This window comes from Athene noctua, chromosome 10 (genome assembly GCF_965140245.1).
Source record: "Athene noctua chromosome 10, bAthNoc1.hap1.1, whole genome shotgun sequence".
NCBI lineage: Eukaryota > Metazoa > Chordata > Aves > Strigiformes > Strigidae > Athene > Athene noctua.
In genome coordinates, this window is record NC_134046.1 from 9,372,079 (window position 1) to 9,399,570 (window position 27,492).

General features: G+C 48.5%; 2 protein-coding genes across 2 annotated transcripts; one reads left to right on the forward strand and one right to left on the reverse strand.

Annotated features, from left to right (window-relative positions):
• Nucleotides 1-4,630: 4,630 nt before the first annotated feature.
• GPR27 (G protein-coupled receptor 27) lies at nucleotides 4,631-6,906 on the forward strand. Its single transcript, XM_074914117.1, has one exon. It carries the CDS (start codon nucleotides 4,753-4,755, stop codon nucleotides 5,893-5,895), a length of 1,143 nt encoding a protein of 380 aa, XP_074770218.1. The 5' UTR covers nucleotides 4,631-4,752; the 3' UTR covers nucleotides 5,896-6,906.
• Nucleotides 6,907-18,778: 11,872 nt separating this feature from the next.
• On the reverse strand, nucleotides 18,779-26,095 carry PROK2 (prokineticin 2). The gene is made up of 3 exons (XM_074914416.1): nucleotides 25,994-26,095; nucleotides 22,348-22,473; nucleotides 18,779-18,924 (listed from the first exon to the last, which is right to left on the reverse strand). Exons 1-3 carry the CDS (start codon nucleotides 26,093-26,095, stop codon nucleotides 18,799-18,801), a joined length of 354 nt encoding a protein of 117 aa, XP_074770517.1. The 3' UTR covers nucleotides 18,779-18,798.
• Between the last annotated feature and the right edge of the window lie 1,397 nt (nucleotides 26,096-27,492).

Sequence of the window (27,492 nt, forward strand, 5' to 3'; positions counted from 1 at the left end):
GGGTGAGGGTTTTCCAGTGTTGGTTTAAATCTGTCTTCATTTCACTGGCATGTACCATGGCTGCACCCCGGCTACAGAGGGCAAGCATGACTCCTGTGCAAAGCAGTTATTTTGGGTAGTACTGTAAATTTCGCAGACTTAAAACTTCTCACACTGTTTTCATGTTAGCCAGTGCCCAAACATTACCTTAATGTGTCACGTTCTGTTCTGTCGTTGTCACAAAGTATTATCATGATCCTTATAAACACCCACAAACCTACCTCATTATCTCCTTGCACTCCCTCCTCCCTTTGCAGGGATGAGTGATAGCCACGGTTACACTGATGCCATTCCCTAGGCTGCAGCCCCGCTGTTAGCTCGTCCTCCCCCTTCTCTAGGGTTCACATCAGCTCTCCCTCCCATCTCACAGTTGGATTTTAAGTTTCATTGGCAAAGGGACAGCATTTTTGTTTTGCTTATGGAGCACCCTGGCCCCTGACTCACTCCATTAGGTGTAAAGATAACACAAATAATGAATGTCATCCAGAGACCTGTCTGGGAATTACAGGAAACTGGGAAGGAGGATCCAAATCTTTCTTGTGCCAGCATCCGACTCAAGCCTCTGCTATCCCATTCTGCTCCGGACTGACCTTTCCATCTCCTTGATTACTAAGCTTGAAAACTTTTCCTTGCCTGAATTATCTGTGACAGCAACATTTTTTTGACTGACTGCTTTCACCTGTCCTGCTTCCCAGTGGCATCTCGGCCATGGAAGGGCTCTCGGTTTGTCTTTCAGGCATGTCCAGACATTTCCTACTTCTTCCTTCATGTCACACCAGAGATAACACTGATTTCTACTACAGTAGTACCAAGGCTACAGGTCACTTCTCTTTCCAGAAACGTTATGCAGAGCTACCAGACACAAGAACACAAATAACACCACCAATAATAAATGCTAAGGCTGCAGGAAGATTATCAGTGACTGGTGGAAAGAAGGCAATATGCCACAGTATTTGCTGTAAGAGTCTATATTTCAGCTGTCTTCCCTTTTCGAGGCAGTGAGCGGAGAACATGAAGAGGCAGCCAATTCAAGCAAAGCACGCTGAAAGGTCAGAAGAAACCATCTAGCTTGTGCCGCACCATTTTGTAAGCAGCGAATAGCTCTTCATTAAACTAGTTTTGTGAAAGTGATTGAAGTGAGAAAGGGAAATAGCTTAACACACTCATTACAATCGTTGGAAATTACCTGTTCCCCACAACTGCTGTGATGGATCTGGCTTTTGTCCGGCTATGCCCAAATCAATACACACCCAGCGTTTTCAGCCCCTGCCTGGGCACCAGAGGCAAAAGCCCAGCATTTCAGTGCCGTGCCATGTCCAGGGGTACACCCGTGCCATGTCCAGGGGTACACCCATACACAAGGTGCTCCCGCTGGGTGGGGGGGCTGGATGCCTGGCAGCAGGCACAGAGTCGAACAGCACTGAGGGCAAAGGCTTTGCTGTGGGGATAACAGGGCAGTCCCTGCTGCTCCTTTATACTCTTAATAGTGGCCACCTCCTCAGGCACCACAGTCCCTGCAGGCTGGAAGATCTCCTTGAGCAGCTCTGCGACAGCAGAAGGGGTTACAAAATACCCTATTTCTCATTTTTTAGTCAAATACTGTAAATGTGGCACTGTCCTAAGGTCCAAGCTGAGACTGAGCCTGGGCGAGGACCTTGGTTGGATGTGACGGGTCTGATGCAAAGAAGAGGTGAAGCACCCTGAGGTGCAGGCATGCCTGCACAGGGGCACCTGGCTGGGGCAGGGAGGGCTATGCCCAGGAGATCAGACCAAGCACTGGGGTGTAAAACAGGTAGAGTTATCCTGGTGGGTCTAACCCCACATCAGCCCCTTTGGGAGGTAAGGACCCTGCTCCTATGAAAACTGTTAACCCCCCACCTGCCCCTTATTTTCTCCTTTCCTTTTGGCTGTTCCTGTAACGTCACACCTCTCAGCCAGCCCTGCAAGGAGACTGGCCCCAAATTCCTGGCTCACATCTCCTATAGTGCTATATAGCGTTCCCAAATCGGGGGAGCAGGCCTGGGAAGATGGATGAAACACCATTCCCTGCCGGCTCTCCCCTCGCTACAGGTGGGAGAAAGATGAGCTAGCAATTTGCTGCTGGCCTGGCAAGATAGCAGTGAATTACGGCAGCTCCTGAGCCAGCTCAGCTGCGCTGGCGAGCGTTCAGGGAGAGGAGAAACCCTACCCGTAGGCGCGGAGGAGGGAAGCAGGTGTGTTATTCACTTTTGCTCACTTGATGGCAGAGATCACAGAGCTAACACAGGCCATAAGGTCTTCTCTGTTCCTCCAAAAAGCCACGCACCCCCAAGGACAACTGATCCTCGTACTTGTGCTTGGCAATGTGCTTTGGCTGCTGTACCCTGCCGAGCAAGAGTCTGTTAATGGGGTCTCGTGTTGCACCGGGGACAAGTGAGGTACACAGTGTCCCCGGCTCCTCCAGAAAGAGGATGCCGAGGGACCTGATGCTGGTGCCAGGGCTACCTAGGGGACACTGTGCACCTGGCACGCAAGTCACTGCACAAATGTGAGAAATGCCTTGAAAATTGCACAAAACACTGAACAACCTGCGGGTAATTCTCTGTCACAGTGAAACTTCAGTGCAAATGGGAAACCTAACTCAAAACAGCTCAGACGCACCGGTAAGAAGCAAAAAGCAGCCTCAATTATCTGCCGCGCTTTTTTTTCCCCCTCTCAGGATTTCTTTGCTCTCCTAGTACTAGCAATAAATAACAGATACAAACCAGATCCACAGGCAAATGAAGTGCTGTGTGCAATTACAGATTGCCCTCGACATATCTTTGGGCCAAAGTCTGGTTTGGTTCCACCACTGTTAAATGCCAGGCGTTCAGCAGAGCAGCTCTGGATGTCTGGTGGCACAATCAAGGTCAGTGCCTGGCCCCTGCCACATGCAGTGAGACTTTCTGAAACCAGCCAGAAAGATCTGCTCAAAAGCTGCTCCACTGACATCCGCTTTTGGGGCTGATGCAGATGATTTAATTGCTATCGTTTCTGGAATAATGCTGAATTTACTGATGGCTTTTAATAGAATGCTCAAAAAGGATTTCAGACGTGTCCTTCACAAGAGGCCATGAAGGAAACTCAGCAACTGTACGATAATTGCATTAGCATCTCCAGCAAGCCCAGGGCTGCATGTTGGTGCGTGCCTTACGAGGCACACAGAGAGGCCTTGCTCTACATACACAAGGATGGCAAAGTGGGAAAGGAGAAGGATCAGCATCTCACTGGCCTACATTAATTAAACTGCCCGTTAGAAACCCACACCAACGGCACGGGTGCTAGCAGCAGAAGCTCTGTGCTAGCCAGGCCAAGGGCGTTTTACCCAGCTCACAAAAACCTGCCCAGCCCTCCACCGGCCCCGTGTAACCAAGCCTGGGAGCTGGGCAAGCCCCTGCACAAGGCCACTGAAAGCATCCATGTGGGTTAGGGACGCTGCCACCTCCCCTCCCGTTCTGCCTTCTGGGGAAGCCCAGTCAGACCCCAAATGTCAGGCGCCTGGCTTGCAGAGGCAGCGTTTCCTTGATCACACTGAAACCTTTGTCACATGAGCTTGCTGCAAACCTCCTTCCCCTGCAAACCTCCCTGCCCAGCAAGGGACCGCGGGCCCCGATGCTGCGCTGCAACAGGCGCTACTGGAGGTACCTCCCCTGCGTGCAGAGAGAGGGAGAAATGGCTACATGTAGCCAGAGCACATGGGCAAATGTGACACGGGTATATCGCCAAGGCACGGAGCAGTGCGATGGTGAATGTCTGGATCGGCAGGACAGGCGGCGGGTACCCACCCGTGCGCAGAGGGGCACCTCCACACCGGCCTCGCGCACAGACACACCGGTCCATAAGCTACCAGCGGCGCCACCCCTCCGCTCCCCATGGGGACGTGGGGGGTCCCCGAGGCCGCCCCACCGCGGAACATCAGCGCTGCCCGGACCTCCTCCCCGCCCCGCTCCGCCCCGCGGGGATGTCCGCCTCCCCTCGAGCCCCATCTCGGCGCCCACCCCCGCCGCTGCATCATCCCCGCCAAGCCCCGCAGCGATGCCGGGATGAAGGGCGGGGGGGGCCGGCGGGACCCCCGGCTGCGGGCGGCTCCGCTCCGCGCCCCGCTGCGGCAGCGGGACCTCCGCGCCGCTCCGCGCCGCTGCGCGCGTGACTCAGCCCCGCGCTCCGCAGGGGCCGGGCTGCGCGGGGGGCGGAGGGAAGGAGGAGGAGGAGAGAAGGGAGGAAGGAGGGAGGAAGGGAGGGGGATTTACCCCATTGTCCTCGGCGGGAGCTGGGCAGAGCCGCCGCCGCTGTGCGCAGGCTCGGCCGGCCCCTCGCCCGGCGCGGAGGAGCAGCTCGCCGGCGGTAAGGGGGTGGCTCCGCGCCGCTCCGCGCCTCACCCCCCGCCACCCCGTCAGCGCATCCCCATGGGGCGGCGGCGGCGCCGGGCGCGGCCCTAGCGCGGCCGCGGAGCGGAGGAGCCGCATGGCCCGCGGGGAGCGCGGCGGCAGCGCCCCGCGTCGCCGGAGCGGCCGGGGCCGGGGCGGCGGCGTTGGCGGCGGCGGCGGGGGGAGGACGGCGGCGGGGGGGGGCATGGGGGAGCCGGGCGGCGCGGCCCTCGGCCCCGGCGCGCTGCCGCGGCGCTGAGACCCCGGCCCTGCCTGTGCGGCGCCGCCGAGGAGGAGGAGGAGGAGGAGGAGGAGGAGGAAGGACCCGATGGCGAACAGCAGTGAGCTGGGGAGCAGCAGCAGCCCGCACCTGCCCAGCGCCGGCGGCCTGCTGAGCGCCTCCGGGCTAAAGCTGGCCACCCTGGGCTTAATCCTCTGCGTGAGCCTGGCGGGCAACGTGCTCTTCGCTTGGCTCATCCTCAAGGACCGGCACCTGCACCGCGCCCCGTACTACCTGCTGCTGGACCTCTGCCTGGCCGACGGGCTCCGCTCCTTGGCCTGCTTCCCCTTCGTCATGCTGTCGGTGCGCAGCGGGGCCGCCTGGCCCCACGGGCCCCTCAGCTGCAAGGTGCTGGCCTTCCTGGCCGTGCTCTTCTGCTTCCACGCCGCCTTCCTGCTCTTCTGCGTGGGGGTCACGCGCTACATGGCCATCGCCCACCACCGCTTCTACGCCAAGCGCATGACGGGCTGGACCTGCCTGGCAGTGGTGTGCATGGTGTGGACCCTCTCCATGGCCATGGCCTTCCCCCCTGTCTTCGACGTGGGCACCTACAAGTTCATCCGGGAGGAGGAGCAGTGCATCTTCGAGCACCGCTACGTCAAGGCCAACGACACGCTGGGCTTCATGCTCATGCTGGCGGCCGTCATCGCTGCCACTCACCTGGTCTACATCAAGCTGCTCTTCTTCATCCACGGCCACCGCAAGATGAAGCCGGCCCAGCTGGTACCGGCCATCAGCCAGAACTGGACCTTCCATGGGCCGGGAGCCACCGGCCAAGCGGCTGCGAACTGGACGGCTGGCTTTGGCAGGGGGCCCACGCCGCCCACCCTTGTGGGCATCAGGCAGGCCACCCACAGCCAAATCAAGAGGCTGCTGGTGCTGGAGGAGTTTAAGATGGAGAAAAGGCTCTGCAAGATGTTCTACATGATCACCTTGCTCTTCCTGCTCCTCTGGTCCCCCTACATTGTGGCCTGCTACCTGCGGGTCTTCATTAAGGCCAGCTCCATCCCCCAGGTCTACCTGACCACCTCTGTCTGGATGACGTTTGCCCAGGCAGGGGTCAACCCCATCCTCTGCTTCATCTTCAACAAGGAGCTCAGGGTCTGTCTCCGAGCCCACTTCCCATGCTGCCAAAGCATCCAGAGCACCCAGGGCACCATCCTTTGCGATCTCAAGAGCTTTGGGATGTAGGGGGGATTTACTCTTTCTAAAAAAAAAAAAGAAAGATGGATATAATTTTCCATGTTTCTGCATATGATCTCAAGAGAGTGTGACCTGTGGGGGACGTACTAAACCACCACCCAGCACCCAAACCTTAGGCTGTAAGAAGCTATTTTATTTATTTTTCTATATTTTGCGTATGCTCTCTTCAGAACATAAAAGGTTGCTGTCTATGGAATGAGGTACTTGAGCAGAACACCCCCAGACCTTAGGCAGTAAGAAGCTGTTTTTCTTTGTGATTGTGTGGTTTTTAAAAACAAAACAGGGCTCCGAGTTTCTGGTCTTGCTTCTAACGTTTCTAGACATGATTCCAACAGATACGGATTAAGGCCATGACATTTTTTTTGTTTCCCTATTCCTGTCTGTTTTGATAAAGGCTTAACAATTTTACTCATGTAATATTTGATAAGGGCCAAGACAATTTTATACTAAAGTTATTTTTGATGACCTCAAGAGGTGTTGTTTTATTATTATTTGATTTTAAGTGAAGAACAAGAAGAGGACGTTCCTAATGTGGTCAGAAGTCAGTTTTTGGTGGGAGCTGTTGAGTTCATTCATTCTCAAATGGTTTGAGTATTTGAAGCAGTTACTTATAACTTTTGCTTGACATGCAAACAGTGTAGAACTAATTTCAATTTTCTTGTTGCACTATTCATTTGGTAATATTTCCGAACTATTTGTGAAATGTGATTTTAAAATATCAACTTTAAAAATAATCAACTATAGCAGTTTTTAAAACCTAGATTGAAATTCATATTTTACTGCCTTTATAGGAAGTTATCTACAAACCTGGGTAATACTTGTACATTTTGACTGTTTTCTTTAATAAAATATTGAAAACCTTTACTGTATGTAATTGTTTCAGAATGGCAGCATTCTGCTTTGCTGACAAATAATTTGTGTATGTGGAAGGTTGTATGTCTTGTGTCTGAGTAGATTTCACAGCTGAGGTTATTATGGACAAGCACAATCCTTATTTGCTGTTAGATCTCAATTTAGGTGTTTATACCAATAAAAGTGACTAAAGCTATTTTTAAGAAGACTTAAGTTCATGATGGGCAACAGGTTTAAAGAGCACAATTCTTTGTGTCTTCTGAAACCAAGTTTCTGTTTTGGCTAATCACTCCTCTGTTAATGCTAGAAAAGAGTGCGTAATTGTGGATCACTAATTCTGGTTGGCAAAGCAGTTTTTTAACATGGTGGCTCGGTTAATACTGTACTCATTTGTAAGCTGTATTCTTAACGGGTAGTTTATATTTATTAAGCATGGCATTTTAACCTGCTTTATTGTTCTACAAAAACTTCTCTGGAAGTACTTTAACTTGATGGCAGGATTTTGACACAACTTTTTAGCCATCTCTGCGGGAACTGTCCCCGATGTGCTTGCTTTCTGATGTATCGTGTAACACTTAAACATTGATCATCGCAGTGCTGGAGCAAGTCACACACAAAGTGAGAGAGAAGCTCAGTTTCCATGAAGAAATCTGCATCTGTGCTAAGAATATTTCTGCAGAGAGTAGTCCAAAGTTGTTAGACACCAGCTGAGAAATAGTTGTCCTGACTGTGAAGTGAGCACAGAAGAGACATGTGACAGATCAGAAGAGGGCTGAGGTGGCAGCTTCAGATTTAGGCAAGGAATGAAATGAGGTGGGACTTTTGGTTTGGTTTTATGTCTTGCTTTCCACTCCCAACTCAGATTTGAACACCAGAGAGGCACCATTTCTTGATGTGCATAAGGATAAGTTTGCAACTTGAGCTTTCCGTACAGCTGCAGAGAAGGTAGGCAGGAGGAAGATGGAGCTGTACTGATACTGCCTGGGCTGGGCTAGGAAATACCACCATGGATGGGGTATCTTGAAAACAAAGTAAGATTTAACGATCATTCCTAGAGCTGTTTGAAAATGCATCTGCATCCTGAAGGAAAGCTGTCAAGAACTTGAGAGGACAGCAGAAATTGGTTATCAGTGCAAATCACATTTTCATCCTGGAATATCAGATCATAGTTTAGTGAATCTTTGAGAATAATGAGGTAAAGTTATGTTACAAAGACTTAGGGGCAAGGCATCGATGCTGTTGCTGGGAATTCTGTTCCAAGTATACCTTACATGCATGTTTTACTGATGGGCCTTTTCAGCAGGGTTCCAAGTTTTGCAGAATTTATTTCCTTAAAACTTAAAAAGCTTCCTGTGTAGGGGTCGAGAATGGTAATCTCTAACTCAAATCTTGCCTTCTTTTTCCTAATCCTGCTGGTACCCAAGCCAATGTTTTCTTTCTCTTACTCAGTTAAAAATGCCTGATATTTTGGCATCCTCTCTCTCTTCCAGGCTATAAGTAGTATGGTTATGTTTCTATTTAAACCACAGAGATGGGAGAATAGTTATTTTAAAACCTTCTTAAAGGCTGCAAGAACCAGATTTTTCACTTCTAGAAAAATTAAGCATAAGTTGTATAGTCAATCATATATGCGGGGGATGAAAAATCACCTTTGGGTGACCTGATGGTTTTATTTAGACTTAGTTTATCAAGCCCTGCTGCTGTATTGAATGCTAATCTGTGTGCATAGGCATCCCCCATCTCATCAATGCCCTTGCTAGATGGGCAGGTCCGGTTCTTACCAGTGAAGATAACGGATGCTTTGCTATCACCCTTCAGTGGCAACCAGACCTGGCCTTGCTACAGCAAAAGGATACAAAAAAGTTCAAAAAAAGCATCTGTGTATCATGCCCTTTGCTTGCATGTAGCTTCAAGGGCTGTCTCAGGGCTTCTGACGTACTTTGAGGGCAGAATCAGCACTGTTGGAAGTTAATTTTATATTTTAGGTACCTGTAATATCAGGCAGATTATGATCCTGGCCGTGCTAGTACAAAAGAGGAGGAACTCCAGTAGCTTTAATTCAGGGTTTAGATGGGTGTTGTACAATAGGGCTTCGTTCCAGAAAATGTGAAAATAAATATCAAGGACAGACACATGGCAGAAAATCAAACAGTACGCTGTGCCGGCACACCAACAAACCATTTTGCAAGCGTATCCTGCTGGCTGAGCGTACACCAAGAAAGTACAAAAAACCAGAAGGGGGCTGGAGAGGCACCATAGGATAAATATTCCTTCTGAAATCTGAGAAAAGATAAGAAAGTTGCAAAAAAATAGCATTTCCTAAGCACAGCATTAACATGTTCTCACAGCATCCTTCAGTCGGCATATGGGGAAAGTGGGTCACAAAGATTAAATGCTTTGACCAAGATCTGAAAAGGGGTGTCAGAGAGGATGAAAACCTGCTCTGGATAAGAAAAGTAGAGAAATACCATTAGGGAGAATGGGCTGAGCGCAGGAAGCCATCACTGATGCTGTTGGGACCCGTGAGGTATGGCTGTAAGCCTCCATACCCCCAGCTGCCCATCAAAAAAACAGAGTGTTGCTGGTCTTGCACAGCAGTGGTAATAGCTGAGACTCAGCGAGAGCTGGGTGTTAATAATCACCTCCCACGTCCACGTGAGAAGCTATTGCAGCTTGTTGTGCAAGTCCTGAGCTCGCTTACAAAAACTTAGATGGTCTGAACCCCTCTCCCCATTCCCACTGACCAAAATACCAAGTACTCAGAGGGTTTGGTGAGCTGCGTGGCAGTGGGGCTCTCCCAGCTCTTCCGTCTACCTGTGCTTGAACAGAATATAGATCGAGTCTTATCTGTACCCCTGCAGACAGATGTACGATAGTTTTCCATATTCTGGGGGAGTGCCAATTATCACAGGAAATACCAACATCATCTCCCCCAGAGATTCTCCACAGTCTGGCTCAGAGGTCACAGCACCATTGCTTTTGCATATCTGTGGTGAAGAATTGCAGTTGCACCAAAAGCTGCTCTGGAAAAACCTTGATTGCTCCTGGGATCTTCACTCACTCACCAGGTATTTAACACATTCCTTCCAAATGTTCCCAGTCAAAATCAAGTCAGTGGAGGCTCTTAGTGTGAATTTCAATGTCAGGGCAGCTTGAAAAATTACACTGGTCTGAAATCTCAACAAGTAGTGGCTATGGCAATCTCTGATTTATGACACTCAATGCTTGGAGTACTGTGGGGTGCTTTTAGCTCTGCTATTAGATTTGGAATGAGTTTGCTAGGAAAGGGGCTGAAATATTTGGCCCCAGCCAAATTATCTTGTTGGGTAAAGGTGTCATTCAGTGGTTGTGCTAGAGGTTGAGGACAAGCAGGGGGGTTGCATAGCCCGTAAGTTCTCATCATTTGCTTTTCCAGTATCAGGTTTGCACCAGGGGAGACAAAGCTGCCTCCCAGAATGGTGTGAAGCCAGTAGCCTTGAGGAAAAGGGCAGGAATTTGGCTTAGTCTGATAGCAACAATTCTTTCCTGGGGCTCTACTTGGATGTGGTACAGCTACACCTCCAAAAGGCTGCTCTGCCATATGCTGCGGGACTGCCCTGGGCCATGTTGTGCTGAGCTGAGAGGAGAGCAAAGCTGGCATTTTCCCTCCCTTCCCAGCAAAGGATGTGTGGAGTTTGGCTGGACCTCTGCCATTTGCCCCACACGGTTAAGCACAGTCATATCACTCCTTTGTAGCACCTGCACTTGCTCACAGTTGCCAACAAACCACCTCAAGAGAAGTGGCTCTGGCCAGAATAACAGACACATATTGGCAGAACGCGATTTTAAGTATCTCAAGGTACTTCATTAACTTAGGCTGCAGGTTAGATGATCAGAACACCCCAGAAACCTTATCTGATAGTAATACTGCAAATAAAATAAAATTAGAAACATGGGAGCTGTTTCTAATAGAGGTCCTCTAAAATCCTCAATTTTAGCACAGCTTCCTTTATAGTTGTTTTAAAAAGTGCACAGGCTACAATTAACTCTATTGTAATACAAACCAGGAAGCATCTTCCATGCTGTGATGTTCTTAAGCTTCAGAATATTACAAAGTATACAACTTCTCGAAGAAATGCAGCTATCAGAGAAAGACTGTCAATGAAGACGGTGTCTTAAAAGGTGGTGCAGAGTCATGCTGTGCTGGGGCTGTGCTGGTGGGAGTCTTACCCCAAACCTCCTTTTGTGCTGGTGACCTCTGATGCGGTGTCATTCATGAAGGACGTTGTGTGGGGTAAATCTTTACTTATCCATTGGTTGTAGAACTGGTGACCAAGCCCTGATTTTCCAACAGGCCGACATCTGCAGTTCTCTGACTTTCCCTAGAACTGATGATGCTCAGCATCTCTGAGCCTATTTTCACTTGGTACAAGTCATTAACCGCCCCACACCTCAATACTTTATCTGAAAAATGATTAATTATTCTTACTCACCTTTGTAAAGCTCAAAACTACTAATGGCAAGAGCAGAGCATTATCACGGGTGAACAATCGCTGACTACATAAGCTTTCATCACTTAACTTTAAAGCCAAGCTAAGCCTTTAATGCAAGCTGTTGCATTTCTGTATTTCTATTCATGTTTAATGACCTCAGTACTTGCACTCTGTCTTTGATCTTGTGAGCCATGCATGGCTGTACTGTGGATGTATTTATCAGAAAGCCACTTTCTTCGGTGCCACGTTTTTCGCCTCTACTGTGACCAGGTTGGTAGCGCAAAGCACTTTGTGTAGGAGGCTTTCAAGTTCAAAGCTAGTCTTGCAAGGGCATGGGGAAGCTCTGAAGTCCCAGTTAATTTTAGTCAGTCATCACAGCACTAATAGAGTAGGCAGAAATCAAGAGATTGCCCTGTGAAGAGAAAGCCCATCCTAAAGTTTCTGATTGTTATTTAGTGGTGTGTCATTAAAAAAAAAAAAAAATCCTGCATTTGTGTGAGGATGATTAACCATTGGAACAAATCATCCCTGAAAAAAATGGATCCTCCATCTGTGAGACATGCATTTCGAGCCTGCGTGCCTGCCCACGGCACACCTGCCCAGGAGCCTGCTGCCTGCCTGGCCGGGGTCCCTGTGCCAGGGTCTGGGGCTCAGCCTGAGCACGTCAGGAGAAAAAAAGTCAGAAACACCAGTAAACAGCACCAGAACCCTCTCTGTCTTGCGGTGATTCACGCCTCCCTTTTTCAAACTGTTTTACAACACCCATTTTATCATACCTTATAAATACCAGCGCTTGCTCCTCTCAGAAATTTTAGCAGAGATAGAGATAAAATGGCTTTGTCATTAAAAAAAAAATCCACAGAGGGAAACACAGGAAGATTCAGAAGGAAGGGCTGAAGTCTGGGTGCTTTCTGACAGTGAGAGAAAGAGGAATGATTTAGTGGAATATTACCTCGCTCCATCAAACCACTCAATCTGTCCCCATCTGTCACCGAGTGCTTGCAGGAGGGTGATGGAAAGGAAACCATTGAGTAGCTTGATAGTCGAGTAAATCAGCTGGGCTTTTTCCTTTTTCTCCCTCATTAGACCTTGCACATTCACGCTACACAGCAGGTCCCCCAGCATGCTGCACCAAGGCTGAGGGAGGAGATGGGACAGTCCCCTGGGTGCCCCAGGCCACAGTGACCAGCTCCAGGTGCCTGCGGGGCCGAGCTCCAGCAGAGCCACAGAAGACATCTGGGTATGGAGGAAGGCGGATGAACGTGCAATATGTTCAGCCAAGCTGCAGATGACTAAAGGGGGAGAACATGGGCACCCAAGCCAAGGAGCCAGCAGAATTGCAGGCAGAGGTATAGCTTGGAGCCATGGTGTGAAAGCGAGGAGGGACACACGTTCAGGCTGAGCATCACCAAAGCGCTTCCTGGCAGGGCAGCGAAGGATGCTGCAGAAGCCAGGACCTGCCCGTAGTGCTGCTGGTGGGGACAGAGGTCTCAGTGCTAATTTTCCTCCCCAATAGATCTAAACTCTCAGTCAAACAGACTTTTTCTTACTCTCTGTTTGTGCAATATCTGTCTGAGCATAAGTGCTGATGTAAACCAAATCCAAATAGTTGAAGGCTCTGTTGCAATGTGTGAAAGGTTTGTTAGCGACTTTGGGGAGTTTAATGAAACCAGGGCGGGGAGGGAGTTGAAATTATGACACCACTGCAGTCAGGAAGTTTTGCCATTGAATTTGAGGGGGTGGAGGACCTTTCTGTCAAGGTTTCACCCATATGAGAGAAGAAACTGGGGAGAAAAAAAGAAAAAAATTCTACCAATTTGACAGGATGCAATGAAATTTTTGGAGTGAGCATGCTTGCAGCTGCCTCGCCAGTGCCTCTCCCTGAGCTGGCCCTTCTGGCAGGCCCCATGAAAGCAGTTAGAGATGCGCTCTGCTGCCTGGGCTCCAGTGGGGTCTAGAGATGTAAATAAAGGATGGGCCCAGCTTTGCACGCCCTGAAATTAATAGCAGCTTTTCGGATTTGCGAACTCTTTGCAGCAAGAGCTGCGGCTGCTCATTTGCACTGAAAGGGCCTGTAAACATCTGTGTGAAATGACGGAGATGCACTCACATGTACAAGAAAAAAAAAGTAAATAAAGAAGGCTCAGCCTGACTCGCTTGGCTGAAACCAGGCCATATTTTCAGTCTGCTTCTGAACTGTGTTACAGCCTCAGGATTTACAAAGCCACATTACATTTAAACCAGGTTTAATCCCTTCCATGTGTTGCGATGCTGTGGTGGAGACACGGCGCTGGGGTTCGGGAGGCCTGGGTGGAATTCCCAGCCCAGGATACACTGCCCACAGGTGCGATGCAGAGCCGTGTGGTGCTGGCAGGGACACAGCTACAGCCCATCCTTCCCACACCACCAGCTGGGACACAGCACAGGGACAGTTATGCATCCCAGGATAGCTCAGGCTGCGGCAGTGTGGGTACACGCTGCGTACAGCACAGACACATTCTTTGTCTGGTCTGTGAGAGTCAAAACCTTCTGGGGACAGGGACATGCCTGTAACACACTGATATCTGGTGCCATGGTACAAAGCAGTATCAATCGGGGATGCTCTGGGCACTCCTGGCACACAGTTAACCTTTACCCAGTTTCTCAGGCAAACTGGGGCTTGCAGAGGAGAATTTTCTGTCATTTTTACATTGTGCATGCATTCATTTTCCCCCCGTACTAAGCTGTCTCAACTCAGACCTTTGAGAAACCCCTGCCATGGGGGCGTTTACAAGTGAGCTGTATGTTTATAGTGCTCATTCCACCTTCCCCGCACACTTTGCTGTTGCCCTGCACTGTACCCCTTGCCATGAAACATGCTGCCATCCACCCTTCCTTCAGTACAATAGGCTTATTCAGCTTCAGCCCTTCACATTCAGCCTTCCTCAGCCCTGATGACCAGGCAGAGTAGCCCAAAGGCTACTACCATCCTCCAAGGCAGCTGGATCATACAGGGGAATGTACCCTGCCAGTTCACTGAGATGTAGCCTATTGCATTGGGCTGTGTTTGCCCGCACTCAGAACTCTGCTTGAGAAATGGTAAGTGATTTGCTCTGTGTTTGATGTGCATTAAATTCATCTCCATTCCTGTGCTCAGAATTATTGATTAGTCTAACCACTGTACCCCTGCTGCTTTGGCATTTCATATCTATGTAATAAAGAAAAGCACATTGATTTTGCTGTTATCAAAATCCTCTTGTATTTGCACTGTCTTTTCTCTTCCTGCAATTTTCTAATTCCTTCTGGAAAACATGTTACACATTGTCAAGATCAAATTCCTGAGACATCTTGTTTAAATCAAGGGATTCTTAGCACCTTCTGTTTCTTTTGAATATCCATCTGTGCAGTAATAAAAAAAATAAGCTACTGGGGCTGGGGGAAGGCATCAGTGATGACCTCAGTCTGTGGTCATACTTGCTGTTACCATACATCATTATGGTGCATTATGCTGATGACACAAATTAGCAAAATTTCTCTTGACAAAGTATGCTATAATATCTTCTAACACTCTAGAATTCAAAAGCAACAAATCTAAAATTTCCAACCCACCTACAAACAAATAAAAGTAATTTTTAACTTGTCTTTTACCTTAGGTTACCCCATACAGGTATATATTGCTCCACACTGCTCTCTCAGCCACCAAATCACTCTTCAATCAATCTTGTGTCAGCTAGTGTCACTTCAGCTACTCCTCCTATAAAAGCAGGTTTGAGGTTAGGGTGACCTGTCTCCTCAGTAAGCACCCATGCAGACCTGGTCCCACTTGCTCCAGAACCAGGAGAATTTGTGTTACCCCATCACTCAAAGACTTTGTAACTTTTTTTTTTTTTTAAGTGAAAAAAATTCCCAGGGGGAAATTGTGGGCAGGAGGATGCAGATGAGGCTGAGCTTCAGCTGGGTTTTCTCCAGATCAGCAGCACAGCTTGCTTTCCCTGCAGCCCCCCAGGCTTACAGGTGCTTGCTCAGCCAGCTCACACCCGCAAACCCAAAACACCTTGCTTCACCCTTCCTAATAAGCATGTAATCAAATTAAGGCAGCAATTCATTAGATGTAGTGGTGTCCTCTCCTGAAATGGCTCTCTGCTAACCCAATATCTGGTAATAAAGATGGAAACTCCTGCAGTTTGGTGTGATATCATTATCCTATAGCATATCTGTGATATAAATATTAATATAATATTAAAAATTAATGCACAAATGGATATTAATAATTAATAATATTACTCCAATATTAATAAAATTAAACCAAACATTGGCACGAATCTCCTAAGTGGAGTGAATAAAGGAAAGTGTTCTCTCTTAACAAGCTACACATACTGGAGTATGAGACTTTTCCCTTTTACAGAGGTGTTTCTGTGTTTCCAGGGTTGCACAAGTTTTGTTCTCTTTTCTTGTCTGGTTTCTCTTGCAAGGTCCTGCCCCTTTCCCTTCCTCCCAGGTGGGCGAGGAAGCTGTTCCTGGCCTGGGATTATAACCAGGGAAATGCTGAGCCAAACTGAGCTGCCCAGGGGGCTGCAGAAAACCTTTCCTGGCAGAGCTGGCTCGAGGATGGCCACCTTTTCCATCATTCACGTTGAGTCCAGTTTGCTGTGCCCTCAAGTCAAAAGCTGGCTCAAGGGAAAAGCAGAGGGGTACACATGGCCATTTACATTTTTAAATATTTCTTGTGGTCACTGGTTTAACTATTATCACTGTAAAGCAAAGATAAAGGCTTTTTTTGCCTCCTTCCACTGCAGAAAGAAACCAAAGGCACTTTGCAGGTGTGCTTGGGTTAAGAAATCTCCCCTAGGATGGGAGAAAAGATAATTGATTAGGACAGAGTTTAGGACAGAATTGGGATGCAAAAGCATAATCTTCCTTCCAAAATGATCTCTCAAATCAACTAACCTCCATTGTGTCAGTTAATGAGAATTAAATTACTAAAAGGGGAATCGTAATAATTATTGCCAAGTGAATATAGTGGGGATGTAGGACAGTGAAGTTTTGCCTTTAGCTCTTCTATGCCAGCAGCTGTGCTCAGGCGGCAGCAGAGGTGGTGTGGAGAAAACCATCGAGGGCGGGTATAGGATCACATCTCTCTCAGAGAAGGACCTTCCTCCTGCTCTGTCCAAGAGCAGCTGCAGGACACGAGTACTTTGACCTCCTATAGATGGTGTGAACGTTGAACTCGTGTAAGTGGGGCTGTTCTCATTACCTAGATAAATGCCTAATCCCACAAGTTAATTGGCACAAATTACAACTACAAAGTCGCTCTGCTCTTGTCTGATAAACTCTCCTAGGAGTTCAGTTTGGCAGGTCTGAGGCAGTCATCAGATATAACTGTCCACTCATTTACAATGATATAAACCAGGATTATTACCTTCAGTGGAGTCACTGATGATTTATGCCAGTGACAGATGAAAAGCAGGGCTGGTGTTTCCTCCTATGGTTCATTGTTTTGAGCACCATGATAATGTGCTTTGGTAAAAATTAATGGAACAAGAGATGGGACACATACATATTTAGGCTTCTATTTTCCTTCCTGATTTGAGTGTAAACTGAAGTCCATGGTATTAACCAAATTTTATACTGATAGACATGGACAGAAAAGCAATCTGCAGGCTCCTAGTGCATTCTTCCTCTCCAGATTCAGACTGTGTGGGTGGACGGGGTGTTTGGGGAGCCTGGCTATTAAGTGGCAGTGGTAGGATCAGGTTTTGGGTTTGTTTTTAAATCCAGGTTATGGGAATTTCTGCAGTGCTCGCATGTCACTGCATTAGCATGGGAATGAGCTGGTCTTTCACCAGCACAATCCAAACAGTTGGGTTAGCAATAAGCCCCTGTAAGACTTCAGAACTAATACATGCACTTTGTACCTGATCACAATAATGCAAACCACATGTAAAAATTAACATTTGGTGGCACCTCAAACTTTTTTTTTTTTTTTTTCTACAGGACCTGAATCTGTTGCCGCTTGCACAGCTTGCTGTATTGCCACTGCAAAGGGTGAAGCAAAATACATAAGCTTTGGAGTGCAAGCCCTGGGGTTGGGCTGCCTTGAGCCAGGAAGATGCAATCCTATCTCTCAAGACATTTATTTTTGTAACGTGTGTAGGATCTGGCAAAATAACAAGTCCAGTTGTTCCCTTCTGTCTCCTCGGGGAGGCTGTGGAGCCCAGTGGAAGGTACCTGGGAAACTTGCTGGGATATTTCTCATCTTCTCTAAGTAACACAGGTGTTTGCCTTAATACAAGTGTGCTAACTTCTCCCAACCTCCGCATCATCATCAGCAGCAAAGCACTGATTGTTGAAAGATGAATGACTTCACTTTTCCAGTTCCAGCATATGTTTGCATGTCTGAGAGCACGAAACGTGTGAAACTCACATAAACTATTGGAATTCCAGCTTCAGGGACTGGCAAGTAAATATGAAGTTGCACAGTATTTCATAGAAAAGCCACAAATTTTATGTTTGCTGGGCTAAAGTTGATCCTTTGAGGCATGTGCCAAGAAAAACCTCTCGTATTAGCTACACCAAGATTTCTCCATAGTCTAAGACTGCAGCTTGTTTGAGGAGTTCATGCCTTGTAAACTGCTGAGTTTCCCTAAAATCAGCCAGAGGCATATAATCTTTAGCTAAGCTATCTGTAAGGAGCTCTGCTAGCTTGGGTGAATCCAGTCTGTGATAACAGATTACACTGAATAAAAATGGAAAACCACAATGACAAAATAATATTATAATATTAAAATAAATGAAATCATATACTGCCATTATTCTGATACAGAATTTTTACACAGCAGATTTGATAAATATACAAGAAGTCAGGCAGCCCATTACAATAAACTTCAGGGTTCCTTTTTTAATATAAACTACATCTTAATACATATTTTGAAATGATCAGGTAGCTTTACACCAACTCAAGTAACAACAACTTCTTCTAATCTTAGAATACTAAAATAACAAAATCTTTTAATGCTTTGAATATTGAAATGCTTTGGTTCCACCTGCCACTTTTAAAAAGTGTAAAAACTATGTCTATTGGTTAAACTTTTATCCTAGAGTTGTACCTAACTTACAAACACAGTTATATTAATAAAGATATGAAATGTAATGTAAATACAGGTTTTTGGCAATTGTCATATGTTTCACACTACGCAATTTTTCAACTCTCGGTTTGATTCAGGCATTCCAGAGTGTAAAAACATGGCCAGAATTTTTCAAATCTGACAATAATCCTGGATGTTTTCATTCTGGGGTTAAGCTGGAACCATGTAGACTATGAGACAGTTCAGGAATCATTAAGCTCCTGCCCTCAGAAAGCAGTATTGCTTTAGCAGATGTCATTTTGCTCACCCAAAATGAAAGCACCCGCCACTGCAAGTCCCTCCTGAAAACATTGGCCACGACAGCACAGTATCTCATCTTCAGTTTCAATGTTGATGAGGCAGGAAAGTATGGTAAAGGGTTTCTCCTGGCAAGTACCTCGTTTGTCACAATAACAAGAAAAAGAATACATCGAGTGGCTCTTTCTAGAGCAGAATAGCTCCTGCTAAAAAAAGACATCTTCTTTTCTGAAGTCCGGTAAACATTTGAATTTGCTGGGAGAAGTCCGTACGCAGGCCAGGCTGGGGAGACACGGGCAGGTGTGGTGCATCCGCCGCCCGGCAAAGGGGACCTGGGGACAAAGAGCACAGACGTCAGGGACAGGGAGCACAGCGGCGGTGGTGCTTGGGGGGAGGGATTCGGATGAAGAGTGGGGATACGGGGAATGCCACCCGTCCCCTCCGTGGTAGGAGATCCCCACGAGCTGCAGCGCGGGGGCTGGAGAGCAGATGGCAAAGCCAATCCTATTGCATTTCCTGGTCAAGCCACAGTTAGAAGCAAAATTTAACAGTCTGTGTTGCTGTGTAAATCTACATCTGTGACACATATTCTCCATCTACTCCCGTTTCATAAAGGAGTCTGTTGTGAAACTACACTGGCCTTTAGCATCACGTTTTGCACTGCTCCCCGTGCAGGGGTTTCTGCTTGCCCTGGCTCCTGCATTGTTGTATGGCACAGAGCAGCCTGCCAGCCATGCAGCGGGACCTGGGAACTGCAGGATCCTGTGGTAATTCAGGCTGGAAGGGATCTCTGGAGGTCATCTCGCCTGACCTCCCTTTGAGCAGGAGCCTTTTTGCCACAGGGCAGAGGTTTCTCATTTCATCCCATCCTCCTCCAGCCACATCTGTGCTGCAGGGAGCACACATACGGACTGCATTAAACAACTTTAATTGCGTCATGACGTGCACATGCACTGACACACTTTAATAACTTGATCACAAGCTCTGTCTTTTACAGGAGCCATGCCACTGCCAGCACATTGAGCCAAGCAGGACAGCCTGGTGGGACAGCGTGCTGGGAGCTGCGGTGCTGCCAGGCGGCAGCACGCACCGAGCATCCATGGGATGCAGCAGGGGAAGCACAGAGGTACAAAGCCACTGCTGCCAGCTGGGCAGGCAGCCTCAGTTCCCTCATTTTCAGATTTCTGAGTGTTTTGAGCCTGTGATTTTAATATTCCAAGATTGTTTTGTGTCAGTGTGCAATTTTCTCTTTAAGGAAGTCGAAGGGAGAAAGCCCCATACGTTCCCTTGTGCATCACGCCATGGACCTGTCTGACTCTGGTGACACCCCACCAGCTGGGGGGGCTGAGCTGGGGGCTTAACATCACCTGCGGTGCCCTGGGCCAGTGCCAGCCCCCTGCCCAGCACCATCTGAAGAGCAGACCCAGAGCGAGAGACGCCACGGGCTTCCCCATCCACCACAGCCCCTCAGCCCTGGCATGAGCAGAGAGGCCACCAACCGCAGGTGCCGGGGACTCCCCATGGGAATCACATCTCTCAGGTGCCCACGCACAGCACTGCAGAAAAACCTAAAATGTGAGTTCCTTGGGCTGGTAAGGCTGACTCAGAGGTACCTCTCAGCCCTCCGACAGCTCAAGTGATTTATTCAAAGCGTTACATTTGCTGCAAGGAAACCTTCCTTTCAGTGGGACTCCCACGCTGAAGATGTGGCTTAATAACGCACCCGGCTGGGGACAGGCAGTGGGTGACAGCTCTGCAGGATGGGCGCTTTGCTGGGGCGTGCAGCCTCTGCCTGCACAGGCAGAGCCCACGTGCCCGGAGCCGGTGCCAGCGATGCCGGCTGAGCCGCTGCACATTTTGCCATGCCGTGTGCCCAGCACCAGGTTTTAATGAGCATGAGGCAATGGGAGTTTGTAGGTGAAAAGGAAACAAGGGAGATCCTTGAAGAGATGTGGGGGTTATGTGCAAGGTGCACAGCAGCTGCAAAGCCACCCCTGGTGCTGCCAGCTCTGTCTGCTGATGGGACAAACCTCACCTGCCTGGCCCTGCCAGCGAATCCTGCCTTCCTGCCTGCAAACCCTGCCTCTTCAATGCCAACTGGGATTGTTAACGGCATCAAGCCAACGCCATCTAGTTGCTGAGAAGGAAACCAACCACCAGCCATCTCCTCCAGGGTATCTCCAGGCTCCTCGTGAGGTCCCGAGGCGGTGGCATGGCCACGGTGGTGCTTGCTTTGTACCTGATCTGCAGGTGGAAGGTTTTGGTGTTCAGGGCAATTGGTCTCCCAGCTGCCCCCCACCCAGATACTGAGAGAAGAGGAATCGCTGAGCAAACTCTCTGTCCTTAAAAATACTCAATTTCACGTGCTACAGTAAATCAATTTGCTTTGTGTTTGTCATGAAGACTAGTGGGGTGAGGAATCTAGTCTAAATCTAAAATTAACCTCATAAAGCTTATAAACATCACTGACTATGACTGTAAGTATGGAGTGAACAGGCATCTTCTCTGATTGTAATTATGCAGGCAATTAGCTTAAAATATATCAGACAGTATAAATTATTGCCCAATAACAATAAGCTCATAAAACCTCCTAGAAAACAATTTCTTACCCTGGGATTCCTGTTAATGCAAAGGTCCCTTACAAGAAAAACCTTCTACATTAGTAAAAATGAGAATTTGGTCCCCAGTATCACAGCAGAATATTTAAAAATTTAACTGTATTAGAACAGAGCCTTGAGCTTCCTAATACTGAGAAAATAAACCATAGATACTGATCTGAGAAACCAGGCATTGGATGAGACAGAGGGAGGCAGCTAACTAGCTGCACATTTATAATCTACATTTATTGCCATGATATCTTTCCTGTGATGACTCTTAGGCCGTGCTCTTTCCTGAGGACAGTTCTGAAGACCACCAGGTTCTCCACTCCTTGGTAACATCCCATTCAGTCTTTTGAATTACTTATAAACAGCCTTTTTCATAGTACATATAATACACATAATTACATAGCCTTAAATAAATGCATTTAATATCATTGTATTAATAATACAATAGTATTATTATTAATAATAGTATATCATATAATAATGTACAAATATGTACCTAGTGTTATATATGTGTGTGTGTATATGTATATATACATATATATTTGAAATTAATGGGTAGAACAGAAGCAAGGAGAACCCGTGGTGAGTTTTCTCAAGTACAAGTGTGTGCCAACATCTTCTCCATGGCTTTTGAAGGCACCAGTGGCTCTCAGCCTCTGGAGTGAAATGGGATGGCAGAGACCATGCTGAAGTGATGCACCTGGTGTTGCAACACTGGCTGGTGACATTTTTATGCTTGTGATGGGATCCTGTCCAGTTCCACTGCAAACAGTGGCATTTGCTACGCTCCTGCTCATGCACGTAGGCATTGGCCGGGTTGGGCTTGGGAACTGCTAAAGCTGTTTCCGATCACGTAACGAAGCAAAACAGCAGCAACAAACTAATAAGAAAATAATCTGGAAAGCATGTAGTACTTTCATCCTCGGATTCTCTTCAGCATAATTCTGACAGTAATGTATTTCCTTACGTAGGCACCTTCAGCTCTATTTCCATACAGATGCAAATGGATGGGTATTGTAACGCATGGGATGTTTCCCTGCCTTTTCACCATGTATAGTTTTTATGCAATGTGACGTACAGCGCAGTATAGTCAAGTTTCTTTCTGCCCTGCCAGCTCTGGTCCCACAGCGCCCCTGATGAGGTACTCACTGGGTGACTCAACGGATGGCAATTCTCTCCCAAATTTCCCATCGGTGTGCACATTCGCAGGCTGCGGATCCAGAGGCTGACCGCACAGCACATCCCTCCTCCACACTGCTGGTCTCGGTCACAGGCCTGGAGTTCAATACAGCATTAAAAATGAATAATAAATATATTCCAGAAATAGGGCAGATCAGGAGTGCCTCTGACACCCCACAAGTTATCATGGCTCACTAAAGCTGAATAACAAGATTTAAGGCTGATTCACAATACTTATACCTCCCGTAGATCAGAACATACAGGCTCCTGGCACGTTTCAGAGTTGAGCCCAGGATGTTTAAAGCCACAACCACATATGGAGCTGCTCAGGGCCAAATCCAGGACTGTCAGTGATTTACAGTCCCAACTTCTGAGCACTGATGGACCATCGCATGTGCCACTCCACTTTCCCAGACTGGAGTCCAAGTGAGCTCAGGCAGTACAAGGACCAAGCACACAGAACAGTCAGGAATCCAATTTTATGGAGAAGCTAGATAAGAAATTATCCACTAATTTAAAGCTTTTTAAGAAACGGTTCCTCCTAGTTTTTTTATGATAACATCTTATGGTTGAGTGCCTTTGTAAATGCAAGGCTGCATGATAGTTTTGTTAGAGAAGTCCAAGTGGAAGTAGCTAAAATAGAAGTTTAAATATGGATTCTGTGGTTGTTATCTAGAATTACAAGTAACTAAAAGAGGTCTTAAATGTGTAATACAAAAAGCTCTGCATAAGTGTCCACATCCAAGTGGTAGCATTCTCTCTGCAAAGGCAGGGAAAATTATTTCAGCCACTTAACCAATACAGCTTAGATAAGCACAAACCAAACTGCAGACTATTGCGTATGTTTTAAAAAACAGAAACCATGAAGAGCAATTGACATGTTAGGGTTTGGAAACAGGTTACTATGTGTCTTTTGCTTATTTTTTAACCAAAAGCTTATCAGACTTTTCATTGCATGAATTTAATGCAAAAACCAATCTCCTTTCTCTGATGAGAAATGCCATTAGTTAAAGTTTCTGATTATACCCCAAAGGTAAGCTTAATTAACTCACTACTCAATGTCTGACAGTGGGAGTGGAGTGACAGACCAAAGGCACTGGTCAGAGGTACATAAACAAGCAACTTATAAAAATGTACATAAAATATGATAATGGCTGTGGGGAAGACTGCCTATCAGAACAAACACTCGCTTGAGGAAAAACGCTTACAGGTCCTACCTTGGGATTTACATGATAAATGCCATTAGACTGTACTCTACTGGGTAAATATTACACTAGTTCAACCAGCAGAAGTCAGATCAAAATATGTCTTTACAGATCAGCCAGTAATTTAGGAAAAAGCTGTTGCATTAAGGTCAAGCTGTTAAAAAGTGTGTGTAACCAGAACAGCTAGCACTCCTCCTGAACACACATGTAACGAAGCAGACAGCACTATGATACAGGTGAGACCAAACACACAGAGTATTTACTTATAAGATTATTATGGCCATACAACTACCACTACAGCCTACCAGGTAGACAATGTTTACTTTCTAACCTCTTTCTTAAAAAAAAAAAACAAAACCCAAAACCCACTCTAATGGTCTAATTCTGCCCTAGTCACAAAAAACCTGCAGGTCCAGTGATTTTGGCTGCCCCTGCTCACTGCTCAGCTGGAGTCACAGGCTCTACTGTTCCTCACTGCTCAGCTCCTGACTCCCTTTTTTCTCAGTTGTGTATCTCAAACCCCATCCATCTCTGTGGCACTGGTCCTGATGTGAAGTACCACTCAGCTGCCAAATGGGTGTCGGTATGTCCTAGCAAGCAAGGGTACCTAAAACACTGTGCTGAACAATTTCTTTTTAAAACTCACACACACATATATACACCTGGCAGAACTTTTAAGGTTCCCTTTCCAAAAATGTGTGACAAGTTTTGAAAATATTCAACACAAATGCTCCTGCACACACCTCATCTGCAGTGTGTAATTCATACTGCTACTCCTAATCTTCACAGGACACAACATGAAGGACATTCCTCCTCAGCACCCCATTTAAACACAGTTTTGTGGAAAATTCAGCTCAAGGAAGAAGTCCCAGGTGAAATGCAAGCTCCAAAACCAACTGAAGTCAGCACACGAACCACCACTGAAGTCAGGAAGGTTTGAATCAAGTCCTTAAATTGCAAAGAAAAAGCACCTTCAAGACTCAGAGGATGGGGATGGGAACACCTACGTCAGCTCTTGTCTGAGATTTGCCCATTCATCAGAAGCCAAAAATGCATCAAAGTAGTTTAAGCAATAGCTAATAAAGTAACATTTCCTAGTTCTAATAATTTATTTCTACTTTTTGAATCTGCTTTGTCCTTGATCTATTATTCAGTGCTTCACAATTATTTTATCTAATGGATTAATTATGCTTTAAAGGTGCAGCCACAACTCTAATCACAGATTTATATAAACTAGTCCTCCATTGCTGGAAAGTTTTCTACTTAAAAGGAACTTGAAATTCTCAAATATTAAAAAATTCCTTCACACTCTCTGCTCTGAAAAATAATCAGTCCTGGGAACTGATCTGACATCCAAAGAAATGCCTACAAGCTGTTTCATGGACTTCGGTGAAGTCCTGACAGGGAGCCTGGACAGCCACGGAGTAATCTGCTACTGTGAGTACAACTTCGGATGGTTACAAAAGACATGTAAGCTCTCGAAGGAATGCAGGCGCTGGGTTATTAATCCAAAGCAAACATTAAAAAAAAAAAAAAAAAAAAAAATCATTTTACTTAAGAGTGATGCAAGGCTTCGGGTTAAATAACATTTTTGAAAAAAAAAATATTTTCACAACCAAACTAAATCTCAAGCCTAAAAACAACAACAGAGGGCTCATATGCAATGGGTGACTACTGAGGAAAAAAAGCAGCAGAGTCATACTCGAAAAAAAAGAAAAAGCAAAAAAGAGCAGCGTTTTGCGAGGATGGCAATACCGGTGCCTGCCCTCCAAGCGATGGGGCTGAAGGAGCTCGGGGTGCACAAGCAGTGCCCCAAGACGGGCCCTCCCGGAGCAGGTTTGGGGGCAGCTGGGGGTGCTTGGGGGGGCACGGGGACACAGCCTCCAGCCCCGGAGAAGCAGCTGGAGTCTGTACACACTCCCGGACCAGCCCGGAGACACCCCCCCGCCGAGTCCAGGCATGCCTCACCCCAAAGGGACAGAGCCCCCCCACCGTGGCATTTCTCACCCCAGAGACCTGCAAAACCTGGTGTCACCCACTGCAGAGAGACACCCCCATATCCTGGCATCCCTCACCCCAGAGAGACCCCCACGTCCTGGCATCACGTATCCGGGACAGACCCCCGACTCCCCGGCATAGCCCACCCCGACCTCCGAGCATCCCTCACGGCAGAGCCAGCTCCCCCCTCAACGCTGCCATCCCTCACCCCGGGCGGCCCCCCACGCCACGTCCCGCTATCACTCACCGCAGACAGACACCCCGCCAAGTCCCGTCCCCGCTCCCCAAGCGGACCCTCTCCCCCCCACCTCCGCCGACCCTTTCCTGCCGAGCCCCCGCCGGGCTCCAGCCCGCCTGCGGCCGCCGGTACCAGCGCGGCGGGTCCCGTCGGTGCCGTCGATGACAGCGCTCACCCCGGTGATGACGGCGCCGCGCCCCGCAGCCAGCAGCACCAGCAGCACCAGCAGCAGCACCAGCAGCACCGGCGGCGGCGGAGAGCGGCGTAAGCTCCGCATGGTGCCGTCCCGCGGGCGCAGCGCGGCGCAGCGGAGCCGGGCGCGGCGGCCGCCCCAGCCGTTATAAAGCCGGGGGCTGCCGTTGGCGGCAGCGTGAGTCACCCCCGCCCTGGCAGCGCCGCGGCCGCGGACCGCTGCGCGCACCCCACCGCGCCCAGGTGCGCGGCCGCGGGACACACGCACCCCGTCGCACACCCCCACAGAGCCGGCGGATGGCTGGGGGGCAGCCCACGGCGGCGGGGGGCATCCCGCAGCAGGTCTGGGGCGGGGGGGGGGCATCACTCAGCAGGTCAGGGGACACACACATCCCTCAGCATGTTGGCGACATCATTCAGGAGGTTTAGGGGGGACATCCCACAGCAGATCTGGGGTGGCGAGGGCATCACACGACAGGTCTAGGGGACATCACTCAGCAGGTCAGTTGTGGGGGACACACACATCCCTCGGCATGTTGGGGACATCCCACAGCAGGTCTGGGGGGCGGGGGGACATCCCTCAGGAGGTCTGGGACAGGGGGAAGACATCCCACAGCATGCTGGAGATATCACTCAGCAGGTCTGTGGGGGACACCCCAGAGCAGGTCTAGGGGGTCATGCCAGGACTGGCTGGGGACATCTCACAGCAGGTCCAGAGGGATCCCACAGCAGGTGGGGGGGTCTCACAGCAGGTTAGAGCACATCCTGCAGTGGGTCAGTGGTAGCCCAGAGCTGTTGGAGCCAGCGGGGAGACCTGTCTTGGCCACATCTCCTCTGCTTGTGCTCCTCAAGCTCCTTGGCCTGCAGCAGACCCAGGAGTTCCCCCGTCAGCCCCAGCTCCAACGCTCCCCCTGCTCCCCTCTATGAACAGGAACCACCTGCAGCCCCCAGCCTGGTCTCTGCTGAACCCCAGCAGTGCTGTGGGCATGGCCGTGGAGGGGGGACACGCGGGCTGCACCTCACCTTGTCTGTGGCAGAGGAGCATCAAAGCAAATGTACCTCACCCACCCTGTAAGAACTGAATTACCTCAGCTCCTGCTTACTGCACTTAGCCCAAGAAGTGCCAATGCTGAGTAAAGAAAGTAACACTCGTGTACTTCACCATACTCCTTTGTGGACCTGAGCATCAGGGCACTCTGGAGCCCCCAAAGCCTTTGAACTCATGTTCTCCTGCTCCCCCCTGGCCCTGCTTGAGCCCTCCCAGCTCCCACAGCACCCAGGGACACAAGGAGGGAAACGGTGCTCTCCCTCGGGAGGGCTGGCTCCCACCCGAAGATCTGGGGGGAAGAGGGGGCAGGGGGAGCAGGGTCCCCCTTTTCAGAGGCAGAGCACCGCTAGCTCCTTCCAGCCCTAATGCCAGGCCATGGTCTGATTGTCTCAGTGAGCTCCTCTCTCCAGATGTACACCGTTTAGATTTAACAC